The sequence below is a fragment of the Eriocheir sinensis genome, chromosome 31, assembly GCF_024679095.1.
Source record: "Eriocheir sinensis breed Jianghai 21 chromosome 31, ASM2467909v1, whole genome shotgun sequence".
Taxonomy (NCBI): domain Eukaryota; kingdom Metazoa; phylum Arthropoda; class Malacostraca; order Decapoda; family Varunidae; genus Eriocheir; species Eriocheir sinensis.
In genome coordinates, this window is record NC_066539.1 from 15,539,480 (window position 1) to 15,565,094 (window position 25,615).

Below are 25,615 nucleotides of genomic sequence, written 5' to 3' on the forward strand. Positions count from 1 at the left end.
CAGAAAAAGTACTAGAAGTTTACCTGCAACAATAAACTATCAATCAATCAAGAAGAAGTCCCGTTACAAAGGCGAAACTCCCGACCGTCAACAAAACAACACAACTCGATGGCCGAGGTGGACTACAACAAACTGGGCGAGGAGCTGGAAAAACAGGAGCTAGACGTAAGCATCTTCCCTCAGACTAACAATACATCTCGGACTTAATAGACGGCATGTGTTGGTGTTGTAGTTGGGAATTATTTGAGCTGTTGTTTGTCGCTGTCTGGTTGTCACTCCGCGGTGCCGCTCCGGGGATTATTCGCTTCAAGGCACCCGAGAACCACCATCTAAAGAACAACGCTCTCATCCACATTCTTCTTATTTCCTTTCTTGTTACTCATTGACATTGGGAAATACGGTTAATTTTTTGGTTTTCTCTCTCATCCCGTCGCACCTGGGGAATCACCCATTTGGAGAGTCAAGCAGGCTCACTGCAGACTCATGCCTTTTCATGCCATATTTTACTTAAACTTAAAGAACATCACCTTAACCTAATGGGTACTAACCTATCACTGCTAAAATAATAATATCACCATTTAAAACAGTGGTCATCTATCAATTCTTAATTAGTTGTATAAGTCTCAGAAAAGAGTAATTTGCAACAAACGCACCCAGCCCCATTTTGCTGGGTGTGTAAGGGCGGGAGAAGAGAGAGTGGGGGGTCAAGGGAGGGAAGGGGATTGGTAGTGCTGGAGTAGTAGTTCCACTGTAAAGTTCACAGTACCTATGTCAGTCAACATAAAAACACTGGTGTGTCATTGACGCACTGTGTATTTCACAACTAGGGCTTCCTGTAGTGTTTGTAATATGGAAACAAAAACAATAATTGAGACAATCTACTATAACCTGCCAAAGCTCCAATTAAGGAAATTACAGATGTTCTTAAATAGAGTAGCGAGATTACTCAAAGGAATTCCACCACGAGAGAGGATTACTCCTGTTCTGATAGAGTTCCACTGGTTGCCAATAAAAGCAAGGATAGTATTTAAGTTATGTGTTTTGACACACCAAGCTTTGATTACTGGCCGTCCACCGTATCTGAGAGAATTATTACATGAAATACAGCTAGGTGACGGCATTAACACTCGCCGAGCCACTTCTGGAATCACACTTCATGAACCACGGTACGCTTCAAATGTTGGATTGCGCACTTTCAGTTCTGCCGCCCCAAGACTGTACAATAAACTCCCTCTTGACATTAAAAGAACAAAGGATCTCTCCAAATTCAAGAAAGAACTAAAAACTTCTCTGTTCTCTGACTACTACGACATGGAAACATTGACAATTAGCGTGGCATATAAGTTGTGATCAATATTGAAAATTTAATGAATTAAAATATGTGGGTCCTGCAGAGTGCTTTGGGTGCTTTGGAGGAAGTGGGACCAGATAAACAAGAAACACAAGAAACAAGAAACACCTTTGATGTGTGATTTGATTGTGGTACTGTCAGATTCCTGTACATAAAATCAGTTATGGTACTTGCAAGTTTAGTCTCATGTTGTAAGATGTTATTGAAAGACCTGCAGTAGATGAAAACAAAGACCAGGCATTGGCGGCGGCAGTCACAAAGCATACGCCATTTTCTTTTCATCTCTCTATGTGCTGAAAATTATCATACTACTGGGAATTGTTTACAAATGTATGTCTCTTTCTAAAAAGTTGGATAATGAAAACTGAAACATTACCATTGCCAACAAATGGTCAGCTGGCACAGTAAGACATTTTTGTATATGTCATATATGTTTTATTTATTTAAAAACTTGTTATTTTTATTTTGAAAGTGACTTACTGCCATCATGCTTTCCAGGCTCCCAATGGTGTTCCTCCAGCACATGTCTATGAGCAGCTCCTCACCATATACCTGCTTCAGGATGATTTGTAAGGGCCTGTATTTTCTGAGTCTCATTAGACTTCAGCTGTTTCTTATCAATGTAGGCTCTCACCAGCAAGGTCCAATAGGTGGCTGAAAGATACTGTAATAAACAAGTGATATTTGTGTGACATTATGATAACTTATAAAAACAGGTTCTTGGTGCAGACATTCAGACTATAATTCATTCTTTCACTTATGTCATTTATAGCTTGCCTAGCAATTTCAATACTACAGAAATTAATATTTATTGATAATTAATATAATTAATAATAATGAATCCATGAATATTGTCTAAATGAAAATATGAATGATCAAGAGATTTTATAAGCTAAGATAGTTTCTTTTATGTATGTATATTATGCGCTAGGGCTCATTGAACTTTCTACAAAATTATTAACTGACTGATAACATCTGCTGACCTATCTAACTACATCATTCACATTTCATATTTCTGATTTAGAAATCTGTCATATGAATTTTTACATAAATATATTATCAGTATTTTGAAGCATTCTAACTGAAATAATCTGTCGCAGGACTGGTGCTAAATTTCTATGGAAGCGAATACCCAGCAGCACCAAGAGTGCAACTCCAGAGCTGGCGCATATTTGGGAGGTTGGACAACACCTGTGGCAGCGGGACCTACCGGCCGTGTACACTGCCCTGACTCATGAGTGGTCACCAACAGTAAAGGACATCATGAAGGCTCTCCATGGTATTCTACCTATATTGACAGCACATCTGCTTGTCCTGATAAGAATGAATAAACTTCCAATGGCAAACTGATGATAGCAGAGGCCTTTGTGGGATATTTACCTCAACTCAACTCAAGGTGGCAAAATGACTTGAGTGTATGAAAATAATAGACACAGGTCTTGCATTGTAAATCTCATTGATAATATTATGACTGCCAGTGAATGGCTGAAGATCAACAGTGTTCTATCAATCAACCTAATATTTAATTGTAAGTTTGAACAAGCAGCATGATCCTCAAGGAGTCACTATAAAAATCCACCGAACAGGCTGAGGGTTATCATCAGCTCATCACCTGAAAGTCTTAAAGCATTATACTATTACTGCATAGAGAGACATTATTGATCACTGTTACATGGAGAGCAGTGGTAATAACACTTAGTTTTGGATGATAATCATTAGTATTGCCGATGTCTTTCAGGCAGTTAATATAAAATAACAAAGTATTATTTTCTATACCATCTTTTTACCCCATCATCACCCTCTTATGTATCCTTACAGAACATGTGCGAAATCGAGCCATTGAACTTGTAGGACGAGCCTATACATCAATCAGGGCAGATGACTTTGCTCAGCTTTTGGGGATGAGTGTCGAAGAAGCAGCGAGTTTGGCCCAGGGGCATGGCTGGGGCTATGATGAGCCCACATGCATGATCTTGCCTGTGCCCCAGACACCCCAGCCCCATGCTCCCACTCCCTCCGAAGAACAGCTACGTCGCCTGGCTGACTATGTATCGTTCCTGGAAAATTGATGCAGGTACTGGCCTCATTTAATTTTTATTTATCATTGTATTGTTGTTCTTGATTATTTTTCTTCTTGGCCATGTGTCATGGGGTTATGGATTTTTATCTACCGCAGGCTCAATGGCCAATGAGATGGAGAAGAGCATCGAGACCTCAAATGTGTTCTTTACTCTAGCTCTGTATGGCTTTGCAAACTCGATAGTTTGCTCTCTTTTCTTCCCAAATATCATAACATTACTGTTCCCAGCATTTAACTTTCTCTTACACATCCTGTGAAATTCATCCAAAATCCTATGCAACATCCTCTTACTTTTTGCCGACAGACACTGCATTATCGGTAAAAAGGGCTCCCACCACTGTTTTGTACTTCTCACTTTCAGCTGTGGACCAAGCTCCCCTGCTTTAGGTTTCACTTATCTCATACAAACACTCATATCAAATATTAAGCAGACATGGTGACATCACACACCCACACCAAAGTTCACACTGAGCTCAGTTTTTAAATCCACAGAGGCACTTACATTCTTTTAAAAAGATTTGATTCTGTCAACTAAATGCTGTCCCACACCATGTATCTGCATGAAATCCCATGAACCTTTCCTGTTAACAGTCATAAGCCATTTTCCAGGTCTATGAAAGTAGCAAACAGCTTCCTGTCCTCCTCTAGGTAGTTTTCAACTATCATTTTCAGTGCAAAAATTTGATACACAAATTCCCTCCCTTTCCTGAAATTTCCTTGTTCATCATATACAATTTAATCAGTTATTTTCATCATCCTCTCATTTAACATCCTTTAACCTTTCCTGCCAGGAATCTCTCTCTCTCTTTGAGAGAGGTTCATGGCACTTTGTTTTCATCCACATTATAAGCACTACTGTTCATGATATTTATTAATGATTTTAAAGTAAAAAAAAAATTCCTTTGAAGAATACAGTAATGTTAAAATTCTGTGACAAACAGTGAGTCAGTCAGTCAGTCTCTCTCTCTCGCTCTCTCTCTCTCTCTCTCTATATATATATATACATTATGCTGCCAGGTGTATACCCACCAGTGTGTGATGTCATCACCATGTGGCAATAAGGGACAGCCTACGATATGTTTGCTGTACTTCTGGCCTAGTTCGTGTCACATATCTCTGGTTTAGTTATACAGCTTTGTGAAGAATAAAGGATTTGCTTCTATTAAGGTTTGATTCATTAAAGGTCTGAGTAAATTCTTAAAAATAATGTAGCACTGTAACTGAATATTTATTAAGAAATTATATCAAGCAAAACAAATTATTGATTATGCAGGAAATATTTCAACCTAGCTGCCAGGGACCTGTACAAGTTTCTTAATGACAATAAACATATTGCTTTCTTTTGCAGTGACAGAGAAAGTAGCATTGTTAACTCATAAAATCACATTGTACTGCCAAAGACTGCCTTGATGTCTACCTTTAGTTTATTATGAATATATACATATGGCAAGGTAGCATGACAGAAGGGTATTGGCTGATCAAATTCAGCCTTTTTGTTGTTGATTAAAGATACCACAAATGGTATTTGGAAAATTTTTGCCTCCTTTGTAAGATGTCACTTTTTATTGTGCTTCCTCAATAGTATCACTAATCAATGGATGGCAAGTTACTAGACCACTTTTATTGGCTTCAATCTTTCTCAGTTGGTAGCCACATACTATTTTCACAATGAGTACTATAATGAAGCACAACAGTGTTAACAGATAGTGGTAGCAAGTCCAATAGTAAGGTAAACATTTTTTGCTTATTTTGTCATGCCATACCCTTCCTCTCCTAGGCCACCAAAAGTTGGTCTCAGCCACAAAGCACTAATGAGCATTGCTTATCTGCCAATCAGAAATGTGTTGTCATACACAAGTAATGAACCCCTCCATTCCATGATATAGTAGGTCGTTTCATATATTATTCAGCAATGTTCTCTTTGGATTTTGTAAGGAAAAGGTATTTCTTCCTTTTCTCTGAGAATATCAAATGTTAAGTTGTCATACAGGTTCATGGCACTTTGTTTTCATCCACATTATAAGCACTACTGTTCATGATATATATTAATGATTTTAAAGTAAAAAAATATTCCTTTGAAGAATACAGTAATGTTAAAATTCTGTGACAAACAGTGAGTGCTAAAATGTAGTTGAGCAAATGCCACATCTAGTATTGCACCATCCTTACTGTCTTCCACATTGCAGGTGAATGAACAATGCTACTTGAATTCAAGGCCTACACATAATATTAATTAAAAAATGAGACTACATAATAGTAAACCTAGTATTCTAATAAGGTAAAACTTCCACAATAATGGCAAGTTATCCTGCATCACATTCTGGTGTCTTGCACTTTGTGATGTCTTTTTGGTGATAATTGTAAGGCTTAATATGAGCTGCTTGATGGCTTACAATCATAAGTCAGGAAAATAAACAGTAACACTAATTAAGGGTGTGAGTGACTGATGTTTTTGGTTCATATATCTGGTGGATAAAAGCTCTTATTACAAGGTCTCATTCAAGTAGTACATATTTGGGGAGTAGACTGTACTATTAGAGGTACTTGACCATTATGTATCATTAATGGCAATGAAACACCACATTCCTCCATTCTGATGATGAGGAGCTTTCTTGTTTTCTTGTATTTACATAATTTTTTTTTGGCCAAGACTTTGAAGCTCAGAAAAATATATTGTCCATAAAATCATAGGTCAGAAGCATGTCAGATATGGAATCTCATACTGTACAGTAATAACAGCGCAAGTTCATAAACATAAATACATTAATAATGATCTAATAAAACTACTTTTGTCAATTATTCTATAGTATTTACATCAACAATTTACAATCAAAGTATCTTCAAAACAAGGTTAAATTCCACTGCTAAACTTTTTTCCTCCATTACTTCTATTTTCAAGCCAAAATTATTTAAGTTATTACAGCTGTGCAGTGTTTAACTTTAACACTAACCTTTCAAGACACATTCACTGTAAAAACAAACCAATGACATAGTGTTAGGATGTGAAAGAAGTAACATATTATATCAGGCAATAGAATAGTCAATCTTTTATGACGGATTGTTTTTCCTGTATATATCACACAACTCAATTTCTCTTTGTTTTCTTTAAGATGTGGACTTTAGGTTACAGCTTTTTTCAAGTCTTGCAAGAGGACAACACTCAGGGTTGTGGGTATTAGATTCCCAAGTCGGAAATACACTACAGTGACATCCAGTATTAACCACTAACAACTACATTTTATCTATTTTCAGGAAATGAAACAGCCCCTGCCCATGATGCACATCAAAAGGATTACTCTCAACCACCACTTTGTATACTCTTTTTAATATTTTACTTAATTTTAAAAGATCAAACTTTCCTGTTTTATGGAAATGTTCATATTTTTTTTTTCCTTCAGAAGAAACAAATGTATAAAAACATAACATTGCATAATCATACAAATTTTCTTGCCAGTGGTCCAAATCACAGCAACCCAAGTCCAGAATGACTTGATTTCATCTGTGACTGCTAATTTTGTTAATATAATAAACTGATCCAGTGAATTTACATTTCATAAAGGTCAAGTGATAAAGACAGTGATCCAGCACTCTTGTGTGTATATGAGTGAAGTGAAGGTGGTTGAGGGTGGGACATGTTATACTGGTATATTTCCTATATGTTCATCTTCATTGAAGTGAATGTAGTACCAGACATACTTTTGTACATGCACCAGAGAAAACATGAGATGTGAATTAGTATGTTCTGTGATGTGAAGGAGATTAATGTGTGAGCATAATCTCTATAAAGTATGGTTTCTAGAGGCATGGTTTGCCAGAACTAAATTTTCCTATTTATGCTTGTTAGGCTTTGAAGCTGATCATACAAATAAAACACCCCAACACAAACAGACAATTTTCTTTAATATAAAATACCTGATAGATTATGTTTGTCTTGTTCTGCACCAAAGAATCTGCTGGTAATGCTGCTACTGAATCGGTTAATAGGTGGTGGGTGGAGTCAATTTCACTTCAGGGAAATAAACGACAGATTATTTTTAGGTATTTTCCAATTTACACAAGTTATGGATACACACAATAAAGAATAAGATGCTGGGGCTCCACTAAATACATATCCACCCTTTGTCCGTTCCACCATTATTATATTGCACGTGTAAGCTTTTGCACTTGTAAAAGTCAATAATGAGCCTCAGGAATGCCATAGGTTCTCAAACTAACCAGACCACAAGAATCATTCAATCCATTACAGGTATATACAATCAATTTATAATTACTGACAGGGCAGCATAACAACATGAACGTATAATTGCCATCCCTTAAAATAGAAGATATTACTCATTATTATTATTATTATTATCATTATTATTATTATTATTATTATTAATGTTATGAGAAATTATTTTATTTTTTCAATGAATTAAGTTTTATGAGGCAAGAGTGGCTGTACATGTAAATTTTTGGATGTATGAAGACAGTTCAGTATTGCTATCACAGATATGATCAAACACTTATCCATCCCACACTGTAAAATGGCACCACTGCCACGCAACAGTAAAGTCAATACAAGAGAGTGCCTCTTTATATCCACATCCTTCAATAAATTTATATTGTATAGCATATTGACCTTAAAATAGTAGTGAGACATCTACTGTTTGCCTTCCTGTATATTTCAGTGTTTTGATAAGCTGCTGGGTTTTAAGTTTGCAAGAAACGAATAAACATGAAGATGCAGATTTATCCCTGAATTAATGAGAATCAAAATCAGTAAGGTTGATAATATGCATGACTTCCTGATGTTCAGTGTCCTTTGACAAATTAACCCTTTCTATCCGTGACACCGTCGGACGCCAACGTCGGCGTTGCCAGAGTGAAGGGGTTAAGAACTACCATTCCTCTAATCAGCCCTGCAGTATGTGTGGGCACTGCGTCCCCTAACCAAATCTGCCAGAACCATTGACCACAAATCTACATAGGGTATGAGAAAAGGGAATGAAGTTCCATAGGAAATTTCAGCAACTTAAAAATAACATACATATTATCACATCCTCCAAAAAGTAGTTTTATAAAAGCAACAACTGATAATCATATATAAAAATGAAATGGAAGGCGTTATCTACCATGTTTCCACGAACTTGCCTGTGACATTCTTCTTCATTTATATAACTGATGGACCACATTTCCAAAAGTCTGATCCATGAAAATTCTGGCAATTGGCCTTGGCCAAGAGATATAAAATCAGTCAAAAGGACTGATTCTTTAAAATTATTTAGAAATGTCTTAAAATTCAACCCACAACCTGTAATATATATTCACTTGGTGATAAATCTTGGTATTTATAATAGTCTGGTTGACTTCTACTATTGTATTATCTGTCAAATTTCAAGATGGACATGGTTCTTAGCACTTTATAGCCCCAAGTGGTTTGGTTCCAACCTCTTCCACAATGAAGATCCATCACACTTAGGATGTTTCAACCCCCACTTAGTCACCTACGAAACTACCTCAGCACTCATTGATACAAGGAAATACTCTCATGACACAGGCACTTTGGGATCACTTTCAGATTTTCTCCAATATAGTTTTTGCTTAACACAGCAAATATTTATCTACTGAAAGGATTACGTTAGTAAGAAATTGCAACCTTTTAATCTACTGTTTTTCAGTATGGGAAGGGAGACTACATTTTACAATTGATTCTAATTTTGGATACAGTTCATGCATATATCCCTATCATTTTTTTAAATCTTCCTTAGAAGTCACATAGGCATTTATATTACTCTCAAAATTCTAACTGAAATAAGAGGAAATTTTAACCTTTAACAAACACATTAGTACTTCTTCAAATAACCACAAATTTTAGCTTTATAATACACACACACACACACACACACACACACAGACACACACACATACACACACATGCAGGCACACAGAAAAAATATAACTATCAAAACAAAAAGAAAAATTTAAAATTTGAGTTATGCAATATTAAAATTCTTGCCCACTACTATCTAATGATGTATACATTGTGTCACGAACGGTTAAAATACAGTGGGTTCACCTGTTTGTCAGCGTTTTGGTTGGCAATTTACCAGTTTAGCAGAAGATAGAAAAGTTCTCACCACAGCTGTCTGGTGTAAGGCCTTGCCTGTCTCAAGACTCAAAACACTGCTGCATAAATTTAAGGAAAAAATAAATAATGAGAAAAGATTATGAATATGTTGAAAATGTACTGAGTAATGTGTGCACCATGGGTAGTAAAATAAAAAAGCCCCTTGTATAGTGTGGCATCTCAATGATTCACAAAGGACAACAAACACCAGGCTTCCAGGACCACAGGACCTTCCTCTCACTAGTCTGTTGCTCACCACATTGAAAACTGAACCTTCCCCCCAATACATGCCATCCCTGTCTTACTGTAACTAACACGGTAGCCAATACACATGCACTAACTGTAACACAACTCAATGGTTGTTTAAATAGCCAGGAAGAGGTAAACAGCTGAGACAACATGCCCCTACCATGATCAATAAAGTAGAGAAAATGTGGCTTAACTGATAATGATCATAATAACAATGATTATAATAGTAAGAAAATAATATATAATAATTTTAGTTAATATTTAGTATTACTATTATTATTACTATTACATGCTCTATCTTGAAACTTTGGGTAAATGTGAGTTTCATCAGTGTATTCCATGCCTTACCTAGAATTTTCTGACTTTCAAGCAAGTTCAATCAACTCTTGACGGAATGTTTTCACTATCTGGAAAATGCAGAATAAGAGGCAGAGGAATGTGAAGTTCTGAACCCTGGCAAGCTATCAATGATGACTCCCTGATAACACTAGCATATCTTAAAGAATAAATGAATGAATGGAAGGGTTATTTTCATCATCGTGAGTGGTTCAGTATTCAACTAGACTGAGTATTTAGTCATTGTAGAAATATGTTCAATGCCCATCTCCCTGCCTACAAAATACTGATGAAGAGTTATCGGATCTGTAGAGAACTAGTTTAGTCAGCAATTACTCATGAGTGTGGATGATGTTAATGACACTATTGAAATGGATAAAGTTCTTAAGCCTGAAATGTTTTGGGGTGAGGTTACCATGATGTAATGGACCTGAGGTGCTGCAGCCATTTGTGCTGAGGGAAGTGTCATACAATTCCTGTACTGTCATGCTGAGGTGTTATCAGCGAGCATTAATCACAAGTGCAAAGTATTTTGGTGTGTAGTTTCTGCAAATGTATCATCCACAGATTTTCCTTAAGAATAAAAAACTTCCTGAGTATTTTTTCAACATGACAGATGAGACCAGGTCTATGATTATAAGAAAGCTGAAGATGAAAAATATTGGTTTGTCCATTAGGTTTGTCAATTGTCAAACTAGTGAACCCATTGTAAATTTATATAATTGTCTTTCTATATCCTACCATTCTGAAATACCTTTAGAAGCCATAATGCCATTTCATAGAAATAAATTATTATTATAACACTAAAACTTACCATTTCCTTGTTATACCTGCAAACAATCTACAGCATAAGGATGCAGAGTATAGAGACAAATTAATGTACAAAAATTGAAATGATATGAATAGGAGAGAAAATAAGGCCACACATTTCACACAGACCCTGAGGCACCAGTGTGCCCGCAATGAAATAGTTGTTGTGTAAGAGAAGTAGAGTTTCTCGATCATAGTCATTCTCCGTACATACTATTAGACAACTTGTTTGTTTTAAATAGAGGCTGGATGGATGCCAAAAATAAACAGTTGGTGTATGACTGATTGTACATTCCAAATTAACATCACCTGACTTTTGTGATTGCTTCTGTTCATGGCTATACTGACTAACTTACCTATCCTGCCTCTAAGATTACCTATATACTGCAACAATAATAGCAGCCATTGAGCTTGGTTGTGCAAACATATCAGTCACAGTAGCCTCATTAACAATAGTCCTGAAACAACACCACAGGAATAACACAACGGTATACTTCTTAGTATACCATAGGGCAGGACATGCCACCACCAGGCATTGGGTTTGGGAGGTAACACCTAAAATTACATTCCTTTAAAAAGCACAAAACTCTAAAAGGGAATTGGGACATAAATATGAAATATGGCAAAATTATTTTTGTCTTAAGTATAAGTCAGCAGCAGGCAGCCCATACCCTGCCTCAAAAATGATCAGGGAATGGGCAGAGGAACACACCTTTGATGATACTATCTGTGTGACAAGCCATACACAGTGATGTAGGTGTCAGTGGTGCCAGCTGCCAGCAAGACACGTCGAGGGTGGAAGGCCAGGCAGGAGACGGGAGCAATGCGGGTACCCATGAACCCCTCGTGGTACTTAATGGTGTTGACACAGGAGCCACTGGCATGGTGGACGCCAATGACCTGCTCCACTGACCCCCTGTGGAGGGCAAGGAAGCACATAAAGAACAACACACTTAATTGTACTGTTATTAATCATTAATTAAAGCACACACATTCAGGTCACACTGTCACAACTGATGGATATCCAACAATACTCACACATGCAAACTATGGTATATTTATCAAGTTTTCAAATTTCTTTGTATATGTTTATATATGTTCTTTTATAAATTTCACTGTTATTTGAGGAAGGCACATTGTCAACTGACACTCACTTACAACTCTCTATAATCTATATGCTCAGGCTTTTTATATCATGTGAAAAATTACTAGTGAGAAAGCCACTTACAAGCTTAATAATGAACTTGTGTAACAGAAAACCCTAATTTGCAGTTAGTACTCAAAACAGATGTGCAGTATCTAATATCAAAGAAAATTTGACACTGTTAAGATTAACACAAACCACTTTGCTAAAATTCTGAAAGAAGTTGCACTTGAATCAATAAGTAAAAATAAAAACAAAACACTGTAAGTTCCATTCAGAAGCTTAACAGACCCAAGTCTATATGTGAGTAATGTTGAGTTGAGGATAATGCAATGTGGAATAATTAACTTTTACTGTTGTGTGCATATATATATATATATATATATATATATATATATATATATATATATATATATATATATATATATATATATATATATATATATATATATATATATATATATATATATATATATATATATATATATATACTTATTCATATAAGTAGGTAGCAACTAAAATAATATAGAGTAATTTTATAGTATAATAATATTCACTTGTAAAGTAAATTGTTAGTTTATGGAATGATTAGTGCATCACATCTAAGATATACAGCTGAAAGATTTTGACAGATTACCAACCTTGCCTGTCACAAACAGGGAAAAAGAGATTTTGTTTCTTGATTATTTTTAACAGAAGGAAGAAGGTTGCTTAATATTCTGGCACAATAATAATCGTGACCTTTTTCCAACATCTACAGTGACAACAAAATCACAAGTTGACAGGATACTTACGTGGCGAAGAGATGAGCGTTAGCATGAGTGGCCATGGCAGTCATTTCATGGTGGGGTGCACACACTTGAACTGAGTTGGCTTGCCTCATATCCCAGAGACGAACCTCTCCTGACACTCTGCAAAGCCATAACCACACCATGATGAGAATCAATTTGCAGGAAGACAAGGAACTCATGGAATAAGTCCACATTTTTACTTATGAAACCTGGAAAACCCTAAATCATGAAATTGTCATGCCCCTTTTCACCTGTTTAAGGAAACCTCAGAAAAGGATCATGGGGATCATTTGTTGTGAGGGCAGCAGTAACTTGTTTATATGTAATCAAGGCATCAGGCTGGGTCAAGGGACAGGTCAAGACAACCACAGAGAGCATTACAAACTATCTATATATGGAGTTTTATCTAAGGGTTTCCAGTACAAGATATCTCTATCATATTCCTCTGCTCAGTTTACTTTTTTAAGCATGTCCGTATCATCTATAAGAAATTACATTAAGGAGGAATCTGATCTACTCTTCTTAAATTAAATATAAGATGGAGACAGTTTTAGACTGAGGTTACCAGTCCAGCCATTTTATTATTGTAACATAACAACACAAGCCAATGTTAGTCTACCCAAGGTATGTATTGTATGGACCACTTACAAACAGTGAATATGTGTAAATTTAATTTTATTTTCTGGCACCCTTTGGTATATTAACACTGGTAAATGTGGCACAAAGCCTACAAAAGGATGGGGACCACTGATGTACACAGACCTACATACAACAAAGACATAAACGCTTACACTCCTGTTATGATCTTAGTGGTAGCCTGCGAAGCATTGAGGAGGTGAGTGCTGATCACCCATGAGGTGTGCTCACGCCACTGCCGCACCACCGTCTTGTTGCTGGGCAGTCGCCTGTCCAACACACGCACATATCCATCGGAGAAACCAGCAACTATCCATGGCCCTATGGGAGAGATGGACACTGCAGATTGACATACATGCTATATATATAAAGATGAATGGACCATAGATATAACTATGTGGAACAGTGCCTACCATGATACACTGTAAGACTTATATGGTACTAGTGATAGTAAAATAATATGGAAAATTGTTGATATGTTCGTAACTTAACATGCATGATACTTAGCCAAAACTTAGGTTATGTTTTAAATACAGGTCTCTCTCACTATGATGCCTCAATATATGACATTTTGCATATACAACCCCTCTATTCAGTGAATCAATCTCCCCACTACCCTCCTCCTACCCACCTTGATCACAGTACGATTTGTTGTAGAAGTTTTTAACAACCCTAACTACCTCCTCCATGTATCTCTCTCAAGCTGGTCAGCCCTGATTTCCTTCACTGATGCAGACACCACGAACCTGCTTGATGTGAGTGGAGAGCCGTCACAATGGAGGAGCTGTCCCCGCCTGTGGGCAGTTCTGAGGTGCGTCGTTCAGCCTTTATGTCCCACAGCCTTATGGTGCGAGAATCCCCGCCCACCACCAGGGTTGTTGTGTCTTGCTCCCAGCTCATTAACAGTCCAACACCTGAAAATATTTGTTGGGGTGAATGTGATAACCAAGTAGGTTTCTTTATTGCTAAACTGAATATAGTGAAACATTATCATTGTCATCAGTAGCATCACCACTATAATAAATGATCATCATAATTAATAACCTTGTTTCCTGCAAGTTGACCAGAAAAAATATATTTTATACTTCATAAAGAATCATATATATTAAAAAAAAAAAAAAAAAAAAATCACATGTAGCAAGTAGAAGATTGTATCAAGATAATCAGAAATTATAATCCTTATCTAGTTTAGTTTATCCAAATAATTCAAGATATTATTGTGAAAATGTGACTATAATTGTGTTGAAGTAGAAAAAGGCAATACATCTTACTTCTGGTGGCAGGATTTACATCTGTTGATGCCTGGAAGGCAGTAAGAAGAGACGGTGTAGTTTCTTGGGGGCTAGAAGGTGCGGCCTGTTCCTGGAATACCCCTCGCCACACCCGGACACTGCCATCATCACAACCTGTGGTGACTAGTGTTTGGGGTGTGCCAGCATTCAGCACAGCCAGGGAGGAGATGCAGCTGGAGCCTCCATTGTTGTTCATCCAGTGAGTGACTCGCTGGTTGCGTTCTACATCCCACACCCTGAATGGTCCACCCACATCTCATTATTGAGGTAAATCATGTACAGGAGATAATTCAACAAAATGTAATGATTCATATATATTTTTGTATACTTGTATATGGTTTTTTTTAAGTGCATACACAAAAAATAAATTGAAAAATAAATAAAGTTTCACCACTTGGCAGATTTTACTATGTATGTGTGTCTAGTTATCCAGCAAGTTTTGAGACCCGACAAAACAGTTGATAGTAAGCTTTAGTAAAGTTAGCCACTGCATATCACACAGCTTACAAGATCTGGGGTCTATATTCAAGAAACAGAATTAAGAGAAAGAAAATATGGCCCAGTGAAATTAGACATAGTCATTCTGTCTCTCAATGTGAAACTTCAATCCCTGAAACTATCATTCTTGTAATAAATACGGTCTGTGGAGAGCTGGATATGATATATTTAATGAAACTGCAGTGCATAATTTGCTTAGCTTTCATCTAGACACTTCAAGACAATCAGACAATCACAAACCACACAAATTCTTTTTTTTTACCTTGAAGCAGGTCAGCTCAGAAACAAGTAAACACAAAAATGTTCACTCACGTTACATTGGTCTTGTCAGCCACTGTCAGCAGAGGATCAATTGGGTGGAAGAGGAGAACAGCTGGGGGGCCTGGGTTTCGGTGCACAAACACCTGATCATCAAGCTTGTTGGTGCCAACGCTTCGTCGCTCTTCAAACTCTCCCAACAGTCGGGAATTGGCTGACCTACTGCAAAGAAAGTAAATATTTCTGTCGAATGAACATGCAAACTAAAAAACTGTCCATTGCATTACATTTTGTTAATAAAGCAGTACGCAACAACATTGATGTGAAGAAAATTATCTTTCTTGCATGGAGTTCAATATTTATTCATTATTACTAACTAGTATCTCCTTGCTGATAAAGATATATTGATGACAGTGGTTTTAAAGTTATCCACACAAAGCTGTGGTAATGTCAGTCATTCATTCTACCAGTCATTCAGCTTTATAACCTATTCCATTCCAACCAATCAGCCATTAGCTTTTAGTTTCCTACATCACCACTACACAATGGGATATGTATCACCATACCTATCATATGTGGACACCTTGTGTATCATCCATAGTAGGCTACAACTTAGCCATGAAATGTGTTGCAGAGGAGCTGTTCCATAACATGGTTTTGATACAAACACAAATGGCACCTCAGAAATCATTTCCTTGATCCACCTTCCATAATGGTTTCTGAATTCCACATTTCCTAATATTTCTCCCATTTTCATTACTCCATTTGTAAGCAGAAGGAAAAGTAGTGGCATCATTTTGAACTTTAAACAGTTTTTACCCACCACCCTTTCAACTTACCTGCATGAGTATGAATGAAGGGGAGAGGAGGCAGAGTTTAGTTCTGAAGATTTCTGTCGAGGGAGTATGAAGGTTGTGGCACTCCACTCCACAAACTCTGTCGTAACCAATGGCTTCAAGAAGGTGCTCTCTCCCTCTTCACTCTGTAACAGATAATTATTCTCATCCACTATCCAAAAGCCTCCCTCCTATCATCATTAATCATCACCAAATCTTTTTGAAACTCGTTGTTTAGACTCATTTAAGTTCAGTCTATCCTGGCCTGGAAAGGGAGTCAACGGAGAGCTGGTTGACTCACTACAAGGCTCCCTGTTATATTCTGATTACATCATCTGGCACTTGAGTGACTAGTAGAGAAATTATAGCACTTGCTGTACATGTGATGGCGTGGAAAAAAAAAAAAAAAAAAAAAAAGGACCCAAAAGGCCTTAAGCCACGAGGATCCCTTTGCCCCAACACTAAAGTGTTCCATCAGCAAAGACACAGTTTGAGAAAAAACTCCTGTTGATGGCTGCACTACATTGGGAGAAAGAGGACGAGGAAGCATTCATATTTCCCCCGTGTTTAACAGAATTATGAATACCAAAGTTTTCAGTGGATGATTTTGGGTCTGAAAACCTTGAAGAGAATTTTTGTTTACTTCACATATTAAGATCCTGTAAAGCTTAACTGAGAAACTCACATGGTTGTGGTGATTCCTGGACCGTGTGCGGGAGGGCATGGGGTCCAGGTGGTGGTGTGAGGGTGGAGACTCTCCCCTATTGGTAAGAAACACAATGGGGTTCTTTACTCTTCTAGTCATGATCATCACTTCCACCCATATTATAATCACTGTCATCAACATTCTTAGCAGCTATATGTTCAACTAATCAACCCTTACATCAACAATATTGAGTTCTATGATGGTGGTGGCATTATGATAGTAAGGGCCAGAGAATACCTACACAATAAACATGGGCTTGTTGACAGGAGTCCCAGGGGCTGACTCTACACGCTGCTCAGATACCTCTTTCCCGCCGCTCTTGATCTGATGGAAAAAAACATACTAATAAGTGAGTGTGTGTGTGTGTGTGTGTGTGTGTGTGTGTACTGAACACCAGCAATACAAAGGAGTTTGTTGGCTGTACAGCATTGGATTATGCAGGAAAAAATCTTGTGAATGGTTTACCTTTGAGCGAATATGTTGTATCAGGGTGTTTGACAAGTTTGCCACGGCAGGGAAGGGGTCATGCTGCAGAGTGATTAGGGCATTCCATAACTTCAGATACATTCCACTATAGGACAAGCTGCTCACGCCTCCACTCAACATTCCCCCGGACCCTGTGGAATGTAAAGAAAAAGGTTGTCTCGAGAGCACTGAAGCCTGCCACTATTATTCCAAAAATAGAAATTCTTGTCATGAAAAGATAAATAATCAAACATCTACGATCTCAGCACAAAATTAAAATTATGCGACAGGGAAAGCTGAAATACAGATTTTAGAAATGGATAATCCGCTAAATTTACTTATGTGGGTCAATTCTACAAGGTTTGGAAATTATGCTGCATGCAACAATACAACATGAAAAAGAAAAGGTGCTATACTACTTTACTAAAAAATACCCTACCCCAAATATGCATGAAATTTTTTTTACAGGTAAAATGCAATGTAGATAAAAACAAGTAGTAATGTAAAGGCAAGACTCTGAGCCTCTATGCTGAAGAGGAAACTGAGCAACATCCTAAATCGCAGCACACCAGCAAGCAACACACACCAATGGAGGAGATGGAGTGTGTGGAGGCTGCCCGCTTCACCCCCATGGGAGAGTTGTAGACATCTGAGAGTGAGGAGTCTGGACTGGACCCTAAGCCCTGGGAGAAAGAAAGAGTATATAAAAGGTGAAAATACAACATAGAAAGCTTTGCAGTCAATAGGTGAAAAAATTCCCTGACCAAAAAGAAAGGGCTTGCAATTACTCAGAATAATGGTCTTTTACTGTATCTAAATGTAAACTTGAGAACAGTGCATTTAGTATTAACATATATATGGCTTTAAAGTTTAATCATACATGTGTTAAAATAATCTTCATCTGTGCTGGTTTTAAACTTGAGCTGAGTGAAAAAGCTTGGATTCCCAGATACTTCAAACAACCCTCCCTGTGTTACTTCAAGAAAACAAAGGTTGCTATATACTAACCTGGCCAGGAGAGGAAATGTACTTATTGTTGTGGCGTGAGAACTTGCGACTTAGACTGTTGGAGGGAGACATGAGGATGCTGTCCATAGAGGAGGCTGGTGACTGAGGAGACAAGTCACTGCCAGACTCATCCATGAAGTACTGGTGGGCCACACTCAAGAAGGCGCTCTCGTATGTTTGAACAAAGTACTGTAAGGCAACCACCAGCTCCTGTGGGGAGAAAAAATAATTAGATGCTGAAATCATAACACCTCTAGAAGACACTGACAGACAGTGATGCCGATGAAGGTGCTACTAACCTGCCTGACTAGAGGAGACCCATCATGAGTGACGGTGGTTGCAAGGGTGATGGCGACGGTCTGGTCTATGAGGCGGGCATGGTCACTTCTGTCTCGAGATGCTATGCTGCTGATGAAAGTGCCCAACGAAAACACTGCAGCTCCTCGCACCTGAAACAACCATGCTCCATCATCAACCTTGGAATTATCCAGTCTATTGGTGCACTGTTTATTACTCCTAGAAACATATTACACATTTTTGCTGACAAATTATTAACTGCATTATATATATAATAAATTTATGTACGAGATCATCATTACACTATATCATATTATTTGTTTCATTCTTATTTTGTGCATGAATGGATGTTGAAGCATCTCACCTCAGGCACAGGGTCAGTCAACAGGGTAAACAGCTTCTCATGGGCATTATCTCTGGTGGCAGCCCAACGAGCATCAGGATGGTGATGCCACGTGCGGCCCAAGCATATTGTGGCCCATTGTCGCAGAGGAGGGTGGGGATCACTGACTTGTTCAAGGCAAAGAGGCATAAGGCAACCCTGCAGGGCCACCCGCTGCCCTTCAGGATGCTCCCATACTATCACACCAAGGATGAATGCTGCCATGGTCCGGTGTTCAGCCTGAGGAGGCGACATTAACCCTTAAACGGCGGCAATATTTGAAGAGTAGCCCCCCCAAAATGAATTGTCTATATATATTCATTGCCGGCTTTAGGACCGTAGCACAAATATAGTTACGACGCATAAGAGGAGTTTTAACTATTGTCTATGTATAGATTCTACCGCAACCTGGAAGTGTTGTTATATTTCTGCCATACAAAACTGACTGACTGAATTTTGGACCATCTGTATATAGTTCCACTGCCATCTAAGGGTTAAAGACATAAAGGGTAAATCAGGAGGGTCAGTGTTACCAAGCCATACAAGGTTACTTGGCACCATAGTTCAACTTACCGGCATTGATGTGTCAGACAGAACCTGTAGGAAGTACTTGTAGCCATTCTCACGTACCAGGTCCCCTTTACAGCTCTAAGGGAGACAGAGTACAATGCATTATAAATAACAGCTGTCAGAGTATGAAACATCCTTTATGATACTCAAAATCTCATTTCTTGACCAATCAAGATGAGGCTGAGTCATGAATCCAGAAAATATTAATACTTAACAGAAAAAGGTCATCATTCACTGAAATGGAAAAAGGGAACCAAGAGCTGAAAATTCTCCCCCCCCCCCAAAAAAAATAATAAATAAATAAATAAATAAAAATCATGACATCAGCACCAGTACGAAACATTACGAGTGAAATATTAGCTATACATGTTTGAATGTTCAATTAATACAGTTTTAAGGTTCCAAGCCTCTCCGACACCCTTTATTATTATTTTTAAATGCCATATAAGATGAGTTTTCAAAGTTTGTACATATCTAGATTTATTATACGAACAATACACAGGCTCAGTGAATACAAGACACAGGATATGGCACAGAAAGGGTGCATATCAAATTATCTGCACACACACACACACACACACACACACACACACACACACACACACACAAAAAAAAAAAAAAAAAAAAAAAAAAACATATGTGGAAGGCATCTAAATGTAAAAATACTTACCGGGTCAACAGCCAAAATCTTGGCCCACAAGAACACAAGAAGAGGCCGCAGCTCCCTGGCAGTGGACTGAAGCAGCCGTAAAACATAAGGGAAGATGCCCACTGACAAGACCAGGTTCACTGCCCAGGGACCTAATGCCAAGAAGCTTCCTAACAGTTCCAGTGCTCGTGGACGATGAACTTGACTGAGTAAGACCTGAAACAAAAAAGTCTTTGCTCAGACATAAGTTATATTTATTAAAACTCTGTCTTACCACTTTACACATAGGACACTTACTTAATCTTTGTGGGATGTGTACCAAGGAATAAAAGGCTGAGTGTGACTTTTAGTTCATGTTATTTGTGTAACTACTGCTTCTGGTTGTCATGATTCAGTAATACAGTCATACCTCGGTTTTTTAGTTTAATTCGTTCCGGAATTTTGCTTGCTCACCAAAACACTCGTAAACCAAAACAAATTGAAATAAATAATATAATTAAATGCCATATATCTCAAAAAAAAATATTATAAAAAATCATTTCACATGTTGTTTTATGAAGAATTAAAAAAAAAAAAAAAAAAAAAAAAAGACATACAAACAGGATGCTCGTATACCGAGTCACCGCTCGTAAACCAAGGCATGTTTTATGATTTTTTTGCTAGTAAATCAAAACACTCGTTAACTGAGGCACTCGTAAGCCGAGGTTTGACTGTATTAAGATTCCTATGAGTAACAAGAGACATTACAAATGTCTTCACACTTCCCATTTGTCATAATTATTTCTAATTTTTATGTTTGATGCATTTTCTAGGTAATGCATCCATACTGAACTATGAGTTTGCTTACAACCTGCTGAAACTGTTAGCAACCAAATCTTTGAAAATGAAATAGCTAGGTTTGGTGTGTGCAATGCTACGTTTATTGGTACTTTATATATTCTAACCTGAGTAAGCAATGTTTTGTTTAAGCTATATTCAAATACATTTTCCTGCCTAAAATGTGAAGAACTCAAGATTTTACCTGGAGAACAATAGGAAGTTGCTCTGGAGAGTGGCGACGCTCATGGCCCAGGTCCAGCCACACTTGAAAGGCAGTTAGCTGCTCCTCAAAGAAGGGTGAGTGCACATGTGAGTAGGGGTCATCTGTACTGAGCACCAGAGGCATCTGATCAAGACACAGCTCGAGCGCAAGGTCCCACGCAACCCACATGGGATGCTGAAAGAATCATGAATTAAATTAAATTTAATAGTTTCATAATATCCTGATATAATAAATATTTTGGAGTTTGTCAATGTTACATTTAACACCTCATAGAAATCCATTAAAATAGGTAAAAAAAAAAAATAAAAAAAAAAAAGGTTGGTCTTATGCAATCAAAGGCTGAAGTTCAGTATATATGACTTTAAAAGTAAGACCCAAATTTAAACTAAATCAGGTTCACTGATAAGAGGCCTGCACTTCACCTGGTGTGTTGGAGGCAGCTTGGGGGAGGACACCGGAGTGCAATCATATGACCTCATGATTCGCTGAGCCAAGAGAAAGTTACGAAACAGACTTGCAACCAACAAGTCCTGGCGGAAGAGCTTTTGAAAAAGGTCTGAAAGAGAAACAAATGCAGTTTTAAGGTTTTGTATCTCGTTATAACTAACTGTATATTTTCTTCCTAGCATATTCACGAATCCAAACTGCCCATGCCCGCCCTTCCTACCACCAGGCTGCTTTGGTACAGCTCTCAAGTTCTTAGTAATTTTAAACATCTAGATAACTTTGTGCCGATGAATATTTTTACCATTAAGACTAGAGAAGCATGCTGAATTTCTATCAAAATTCAGTACAAGCAAAAATGAGGGAATTATCGTCAAAGCAGAATAAGCCGGAAAAAATCTGAACACACCAATTTGTTTTGGTATCATTATCTTATTACATGAACAGTTTTGTGTAATTAATTCATGTTTATGGTATGCAAAAATGTGTCATGAAATTGATGGGAAATATTCTTCTATACATAATACAGTAGTTTCATAATAATGGCTAAGAGTACATGATTAGGAACTATATTTTTTTTTCTTACTGTGACCATGACCTTTGACCTATGACCTTGAATTCACATAGCAATCTGAGTTAGGCCAATATACATGTACATCCTGAAATTCATCACTCTAGCACGAATGGTTCTCGAGCTAGAGGAATAACACAAGAAAAAAAATAATATTGCTGCTGGTGTCATGATAAAGTAATAAAGCAGCAGGCCACTCCTAGCTCTGCACCTCCATCACTGCTCCTGGGACTCACCACGGGGCAGTGTGTTCCAGGCTATGGTATCTGTGATTGCTGTGAAGATCCAGTTGAGTTCCCCCAGCAAGGTGCGTCGGTCACTGAGCTGCCCTGGAATCCTGTAATAAAACCACTGCACTGTATCACATTGTACCTAACTCAGTCCATCTATGAGGCAGATCTTGGTAGATGTAATATTAGAGTAACACTGTCTACTTAACAAAAGCAATGGATTGAATGTCTAGTACTTTTCCACTTCTTGGCAGCCTTCATATTTCCCGACTACAAGTATATTATCATTGAATAATAAGGAGTCAATATATATGATCTTTAATATTTACTTTTTATGGCATAGCCTCCTGTAGATTAAAAACATCATCATCTATCAGTACATACTTCATCTCCCTCACAGCATGACTTACTTATCTGCATCATCAAGGTTGACCCTCTGCAACAGTTTGCCTTTATTGTGGAGGAGGTGCCAACGCACAGCCATACTGATAGGAGTAGTGAGACAGGCTGAAAACACATCAGCAGGCAGATCGGGATTCATCGGCAATATTTCCCTTGCCTCACATGCTCCAAGCTGGATACACTGCCTAAAGGAGGGCGGGGCAGGGCTGGAGCTGGTATTATTACCACCACCATTGTTTCCTCTCTGTTTTTGAGGGGAGGGAAAATGTGTCATTTAGATATTATCAGTGAGTGCCAATGAGAGCAACAGAAAAGAAAAATATATAAATAATCAATCAATATCATGGTCATATGCTGCGTGGTGCGTTGCCTAACCCCCTATGACACCAACCCTGAAAGTCCCTCCAAACAATTTTCCCATCCTAAGTACTTAATGACAGGATAGATATTTTGTTCAAGCCACCTTCACTTGGGAGTGTTTCTTATAGAAACAACGTGTGATGAACAAGGTCAACTTCTGGGTTGAGAGACACATGCTTAGGAGGATATCTCTCATGAATTAAAAATTAGTTGATGGGTTTCTCCCTTTTTTGGGGGGCACACACAATCATATACTTACCCTCCATTCTTCCTCGTGCTGCTCAGCAAACTGCTCAAAAAGACGAACTATGACAGCTGCATTTGAGCAATCGTATACATATATTGAAGGTGCTCCCATCCATGTCTGGAGTTCATAGATGGACAGTGGAATATACTGTGTGTAAGTCTGCAAGCAGAAATTTTTATGAGATTCAAAGCTTATGTACAAAAAAAGTGTAATTTTACATGAGTTTAAATTCTGTGTTTCTGGAAGAACACAATACAAAGAGGCAATTAATTTCTTACTGTATACCTTATACAAATCAAATTTTATTATGTGATATTCCCTTTAAGCAGCCTCTTTAGGAACACATCCATCACGTAAAAAGATGTATCTGCGACTATTTTCCCTTTTACTGTTCTTGACTCTCCATGGTTCCTGTATTCATTTCCCCAGTCATAGTTCATCCACTCCTTTCCCACATCACAGACAGTCTTTTTATATCTCTTTTTTCAATGTGTAACAAGTTATTTTGATCAACTAGCACACATCCCTTCTTCATGCCTGTATCATCTTCATATTCTGCACACTAAATATATCTCTATTTCACACTCTCCTCCCAAATATACTCCACACACACATCAAACAACATATACCTGTGCATATTTGCTTTCCTGTAAAATCATGACTTGGACAGGAACAGTTACTGTGGCTAACCCATTCATCCTCCCTTAAAAAAAAAAAAAAAAAAAAAAAAAAAAAAAAAAAATCATTACTCTGAAGCAAACCTTAACCCTACGTGCAGAAAATCCAGATCCAGCTTATATTTTCTACGAGTTGAAAGCTGATGGAGTATTGTATTACATGGCCACAGCAGATGAAGTATGTGAATGATATATTACAGTGTGTAGTATTAGTCCTTTCAACAAAATAAGTAGCATGTTCACTTTAACATTTTTATCAGACTCCCAAAATCTTTGCAAGCATTTACTGATGAGCTTGATAGTTAAATTCCAGAGAGTGATGAGAATGGCAAATTTCATGAATGTCGAAGCTAATGATAAAGGAATCCCGAAATTACAAAGATAATTGGTCCCTGAAGGCATATCAGAAGTATTTTTTCACAAGTCAATTTCTTCTCTTTTATGCCAGCACCTTATGGTATAAATCAACATAGAATGACCTCACTTTGTTGTATAGAAAGTTTTATTAGTAAGGAAGCATATATGAATTTTCTGGGTCAAGACCTATGGTGTTTGTTTTGGTTTTGTTAGGTTAAGTTTAGGGTATCTTCAAACACAAGATAGCCAGCACCTTATGGTATAAATCAACAGAGAATGGCCTCACTTTGTTGTATAGAAAGTCTCATTAGTAAGGAAGCATATATGAATTTTCTGGGTCAAGACCTATGGTGTTTGTTTTGGTTTTGTTAGGTTAAATTTAGGGTCTCTTCAAACACATGATAGCCAGCACCTTATGGTATAAATCAACAGAGAATGACCTCACTTTGTTGTATAGAAAGTCTCATTAGTAAGGAATCATATATGAATTTTCTGGGTCAAGATCTATGGTGTTTGTTTTGGTTTTGTTAGGTTAAGTTTAGGGTATCTTCAAACACAAGATAGCCAGCACCTTATGGTATAAATCAACAGAGAATGACCTCACTTTGTTGTATAGAAAGTCTCATTAGTAAGGAAGCATATATGAATTTTCTGGGTCAAGACCTATGGTGTTTGTTTTGGTTTTGTTAGGTTAAGTTTAGGGTATCTTCAAACACATGATAGCCAGCACCTTATGGTATAAATTAACAGAGAATGACCTTACTTTGTTGTATAGAAAGTCTCATTAGTAAGGAAGCATATATGAATTTTCTGGGTCA

The 25,615-nt window shown here is 37.6% G+C and overlaps 2 protein-coding genes across 3 annotated transcripts in view; one reads left to right on the top strand and one right to left on the bottom strand.

Moving 5' to 3' along the window:
* On the top strand, positions 1–7,998 carry LOC127005954 (COP9 signalosome complex subunit 8-like). Its single transcript, XM_050875411.1, has 5 exons — positions 1–165; positions 1,850–1,920; positions 2,452–2,630; positions 3,170–3,425; positions 6,684–7,998. The coding sequence occupies exons 1-4, from the start codon at positions 109–111 to the stop codon at positions 3,418–3,420; spliced, it is 558 nt and encodes a 185-aa protein (XP_050731368.1). The 5' UTR covers positions 1–108; the 3' UTR covers positions 3,421–3,425; positions 6,684–7,998.
* The window catches only part of LOC127005953 (regulatory-associated protein of mTOR-like), a 25,491-nt gene continuing 4,519 nt past the window's right edge, over positions 4,644–25,615 (bottom strand). The window contains exons 5-25 of one of the 2 annotated variants that reach the window (XM_050875409.1): positions 23,776–23,922; positions 23,165–23,400; positions 22,761–22,861; positions 21,932–22,065; positions 21,489–21,683; positions 20,489–20,683; positions 19,822–19,896; positions 19,231–19,488; positions 18,869–19,018; positions 18,570–18,779; positions 18,148–18,244; positions 17,562–17,713; positions 17,338–17,420; positions 17,076–17,151; positions 16,394–16,536; positions 15,609–15,776; positions 14,778–15,034; positions 14,253–14,420; positions 13,662–13,827; positions 12,874–12,990; positions 4,644–11,851 (exon numbers count right to left, since the gene is read on the bottom strand). In XM_050875409.1, coding sequence (XP_050731366.1) covers positions 11,659–11,851; positions 12,874–12,990; positions 13,662–13,827; positions 14,253–14,420; positions 14,778–15,034; positions 15,609–15,776; positions 16,394–16,536; positions 17,076–17,151; positions 17,338–17,420; positions 17,562–17,713; positions 18,148–18,244; positions 18,570–18,779; positions 18,869–19,018; positions 19,231–19,488; positions 19,822–19,896; positions 20,489–20,683; positions 21,489–21,683; positions 21,932–22,065; positions 22,761–22,861; positions 23,165–23,400; positions 23,776–23,922 — 3,321 coding nt within the window. In that variant the 3' untranslated portion in view covers positions 4,644–11,658. The remainder of the gene's footprint in view (positions 11,852–12,873; positions 12,991–13,661; positions 13,828–14,252; positions 14,421–14,777; positions 15,035–15,608; positions 15,777–16,393; positions 16,537–17,075; positions 17,152–17,337; positions 17,421–17,561; positions 17,714–18,147; positions 18,245–18,569; positions 18,780–18,868; positions 19,019–19,230; positions 19,489–19,821; positions 19,897–20,488; positions 20,684–21,488; positions 21,684–21,931; positions 22,066–22,760; positions 22,862–23,164; positions 23,401–23,775; positions 23,923–25,615) is intronic. The other variant, XM_050875410.1, reaches the window with a different exon arrangement.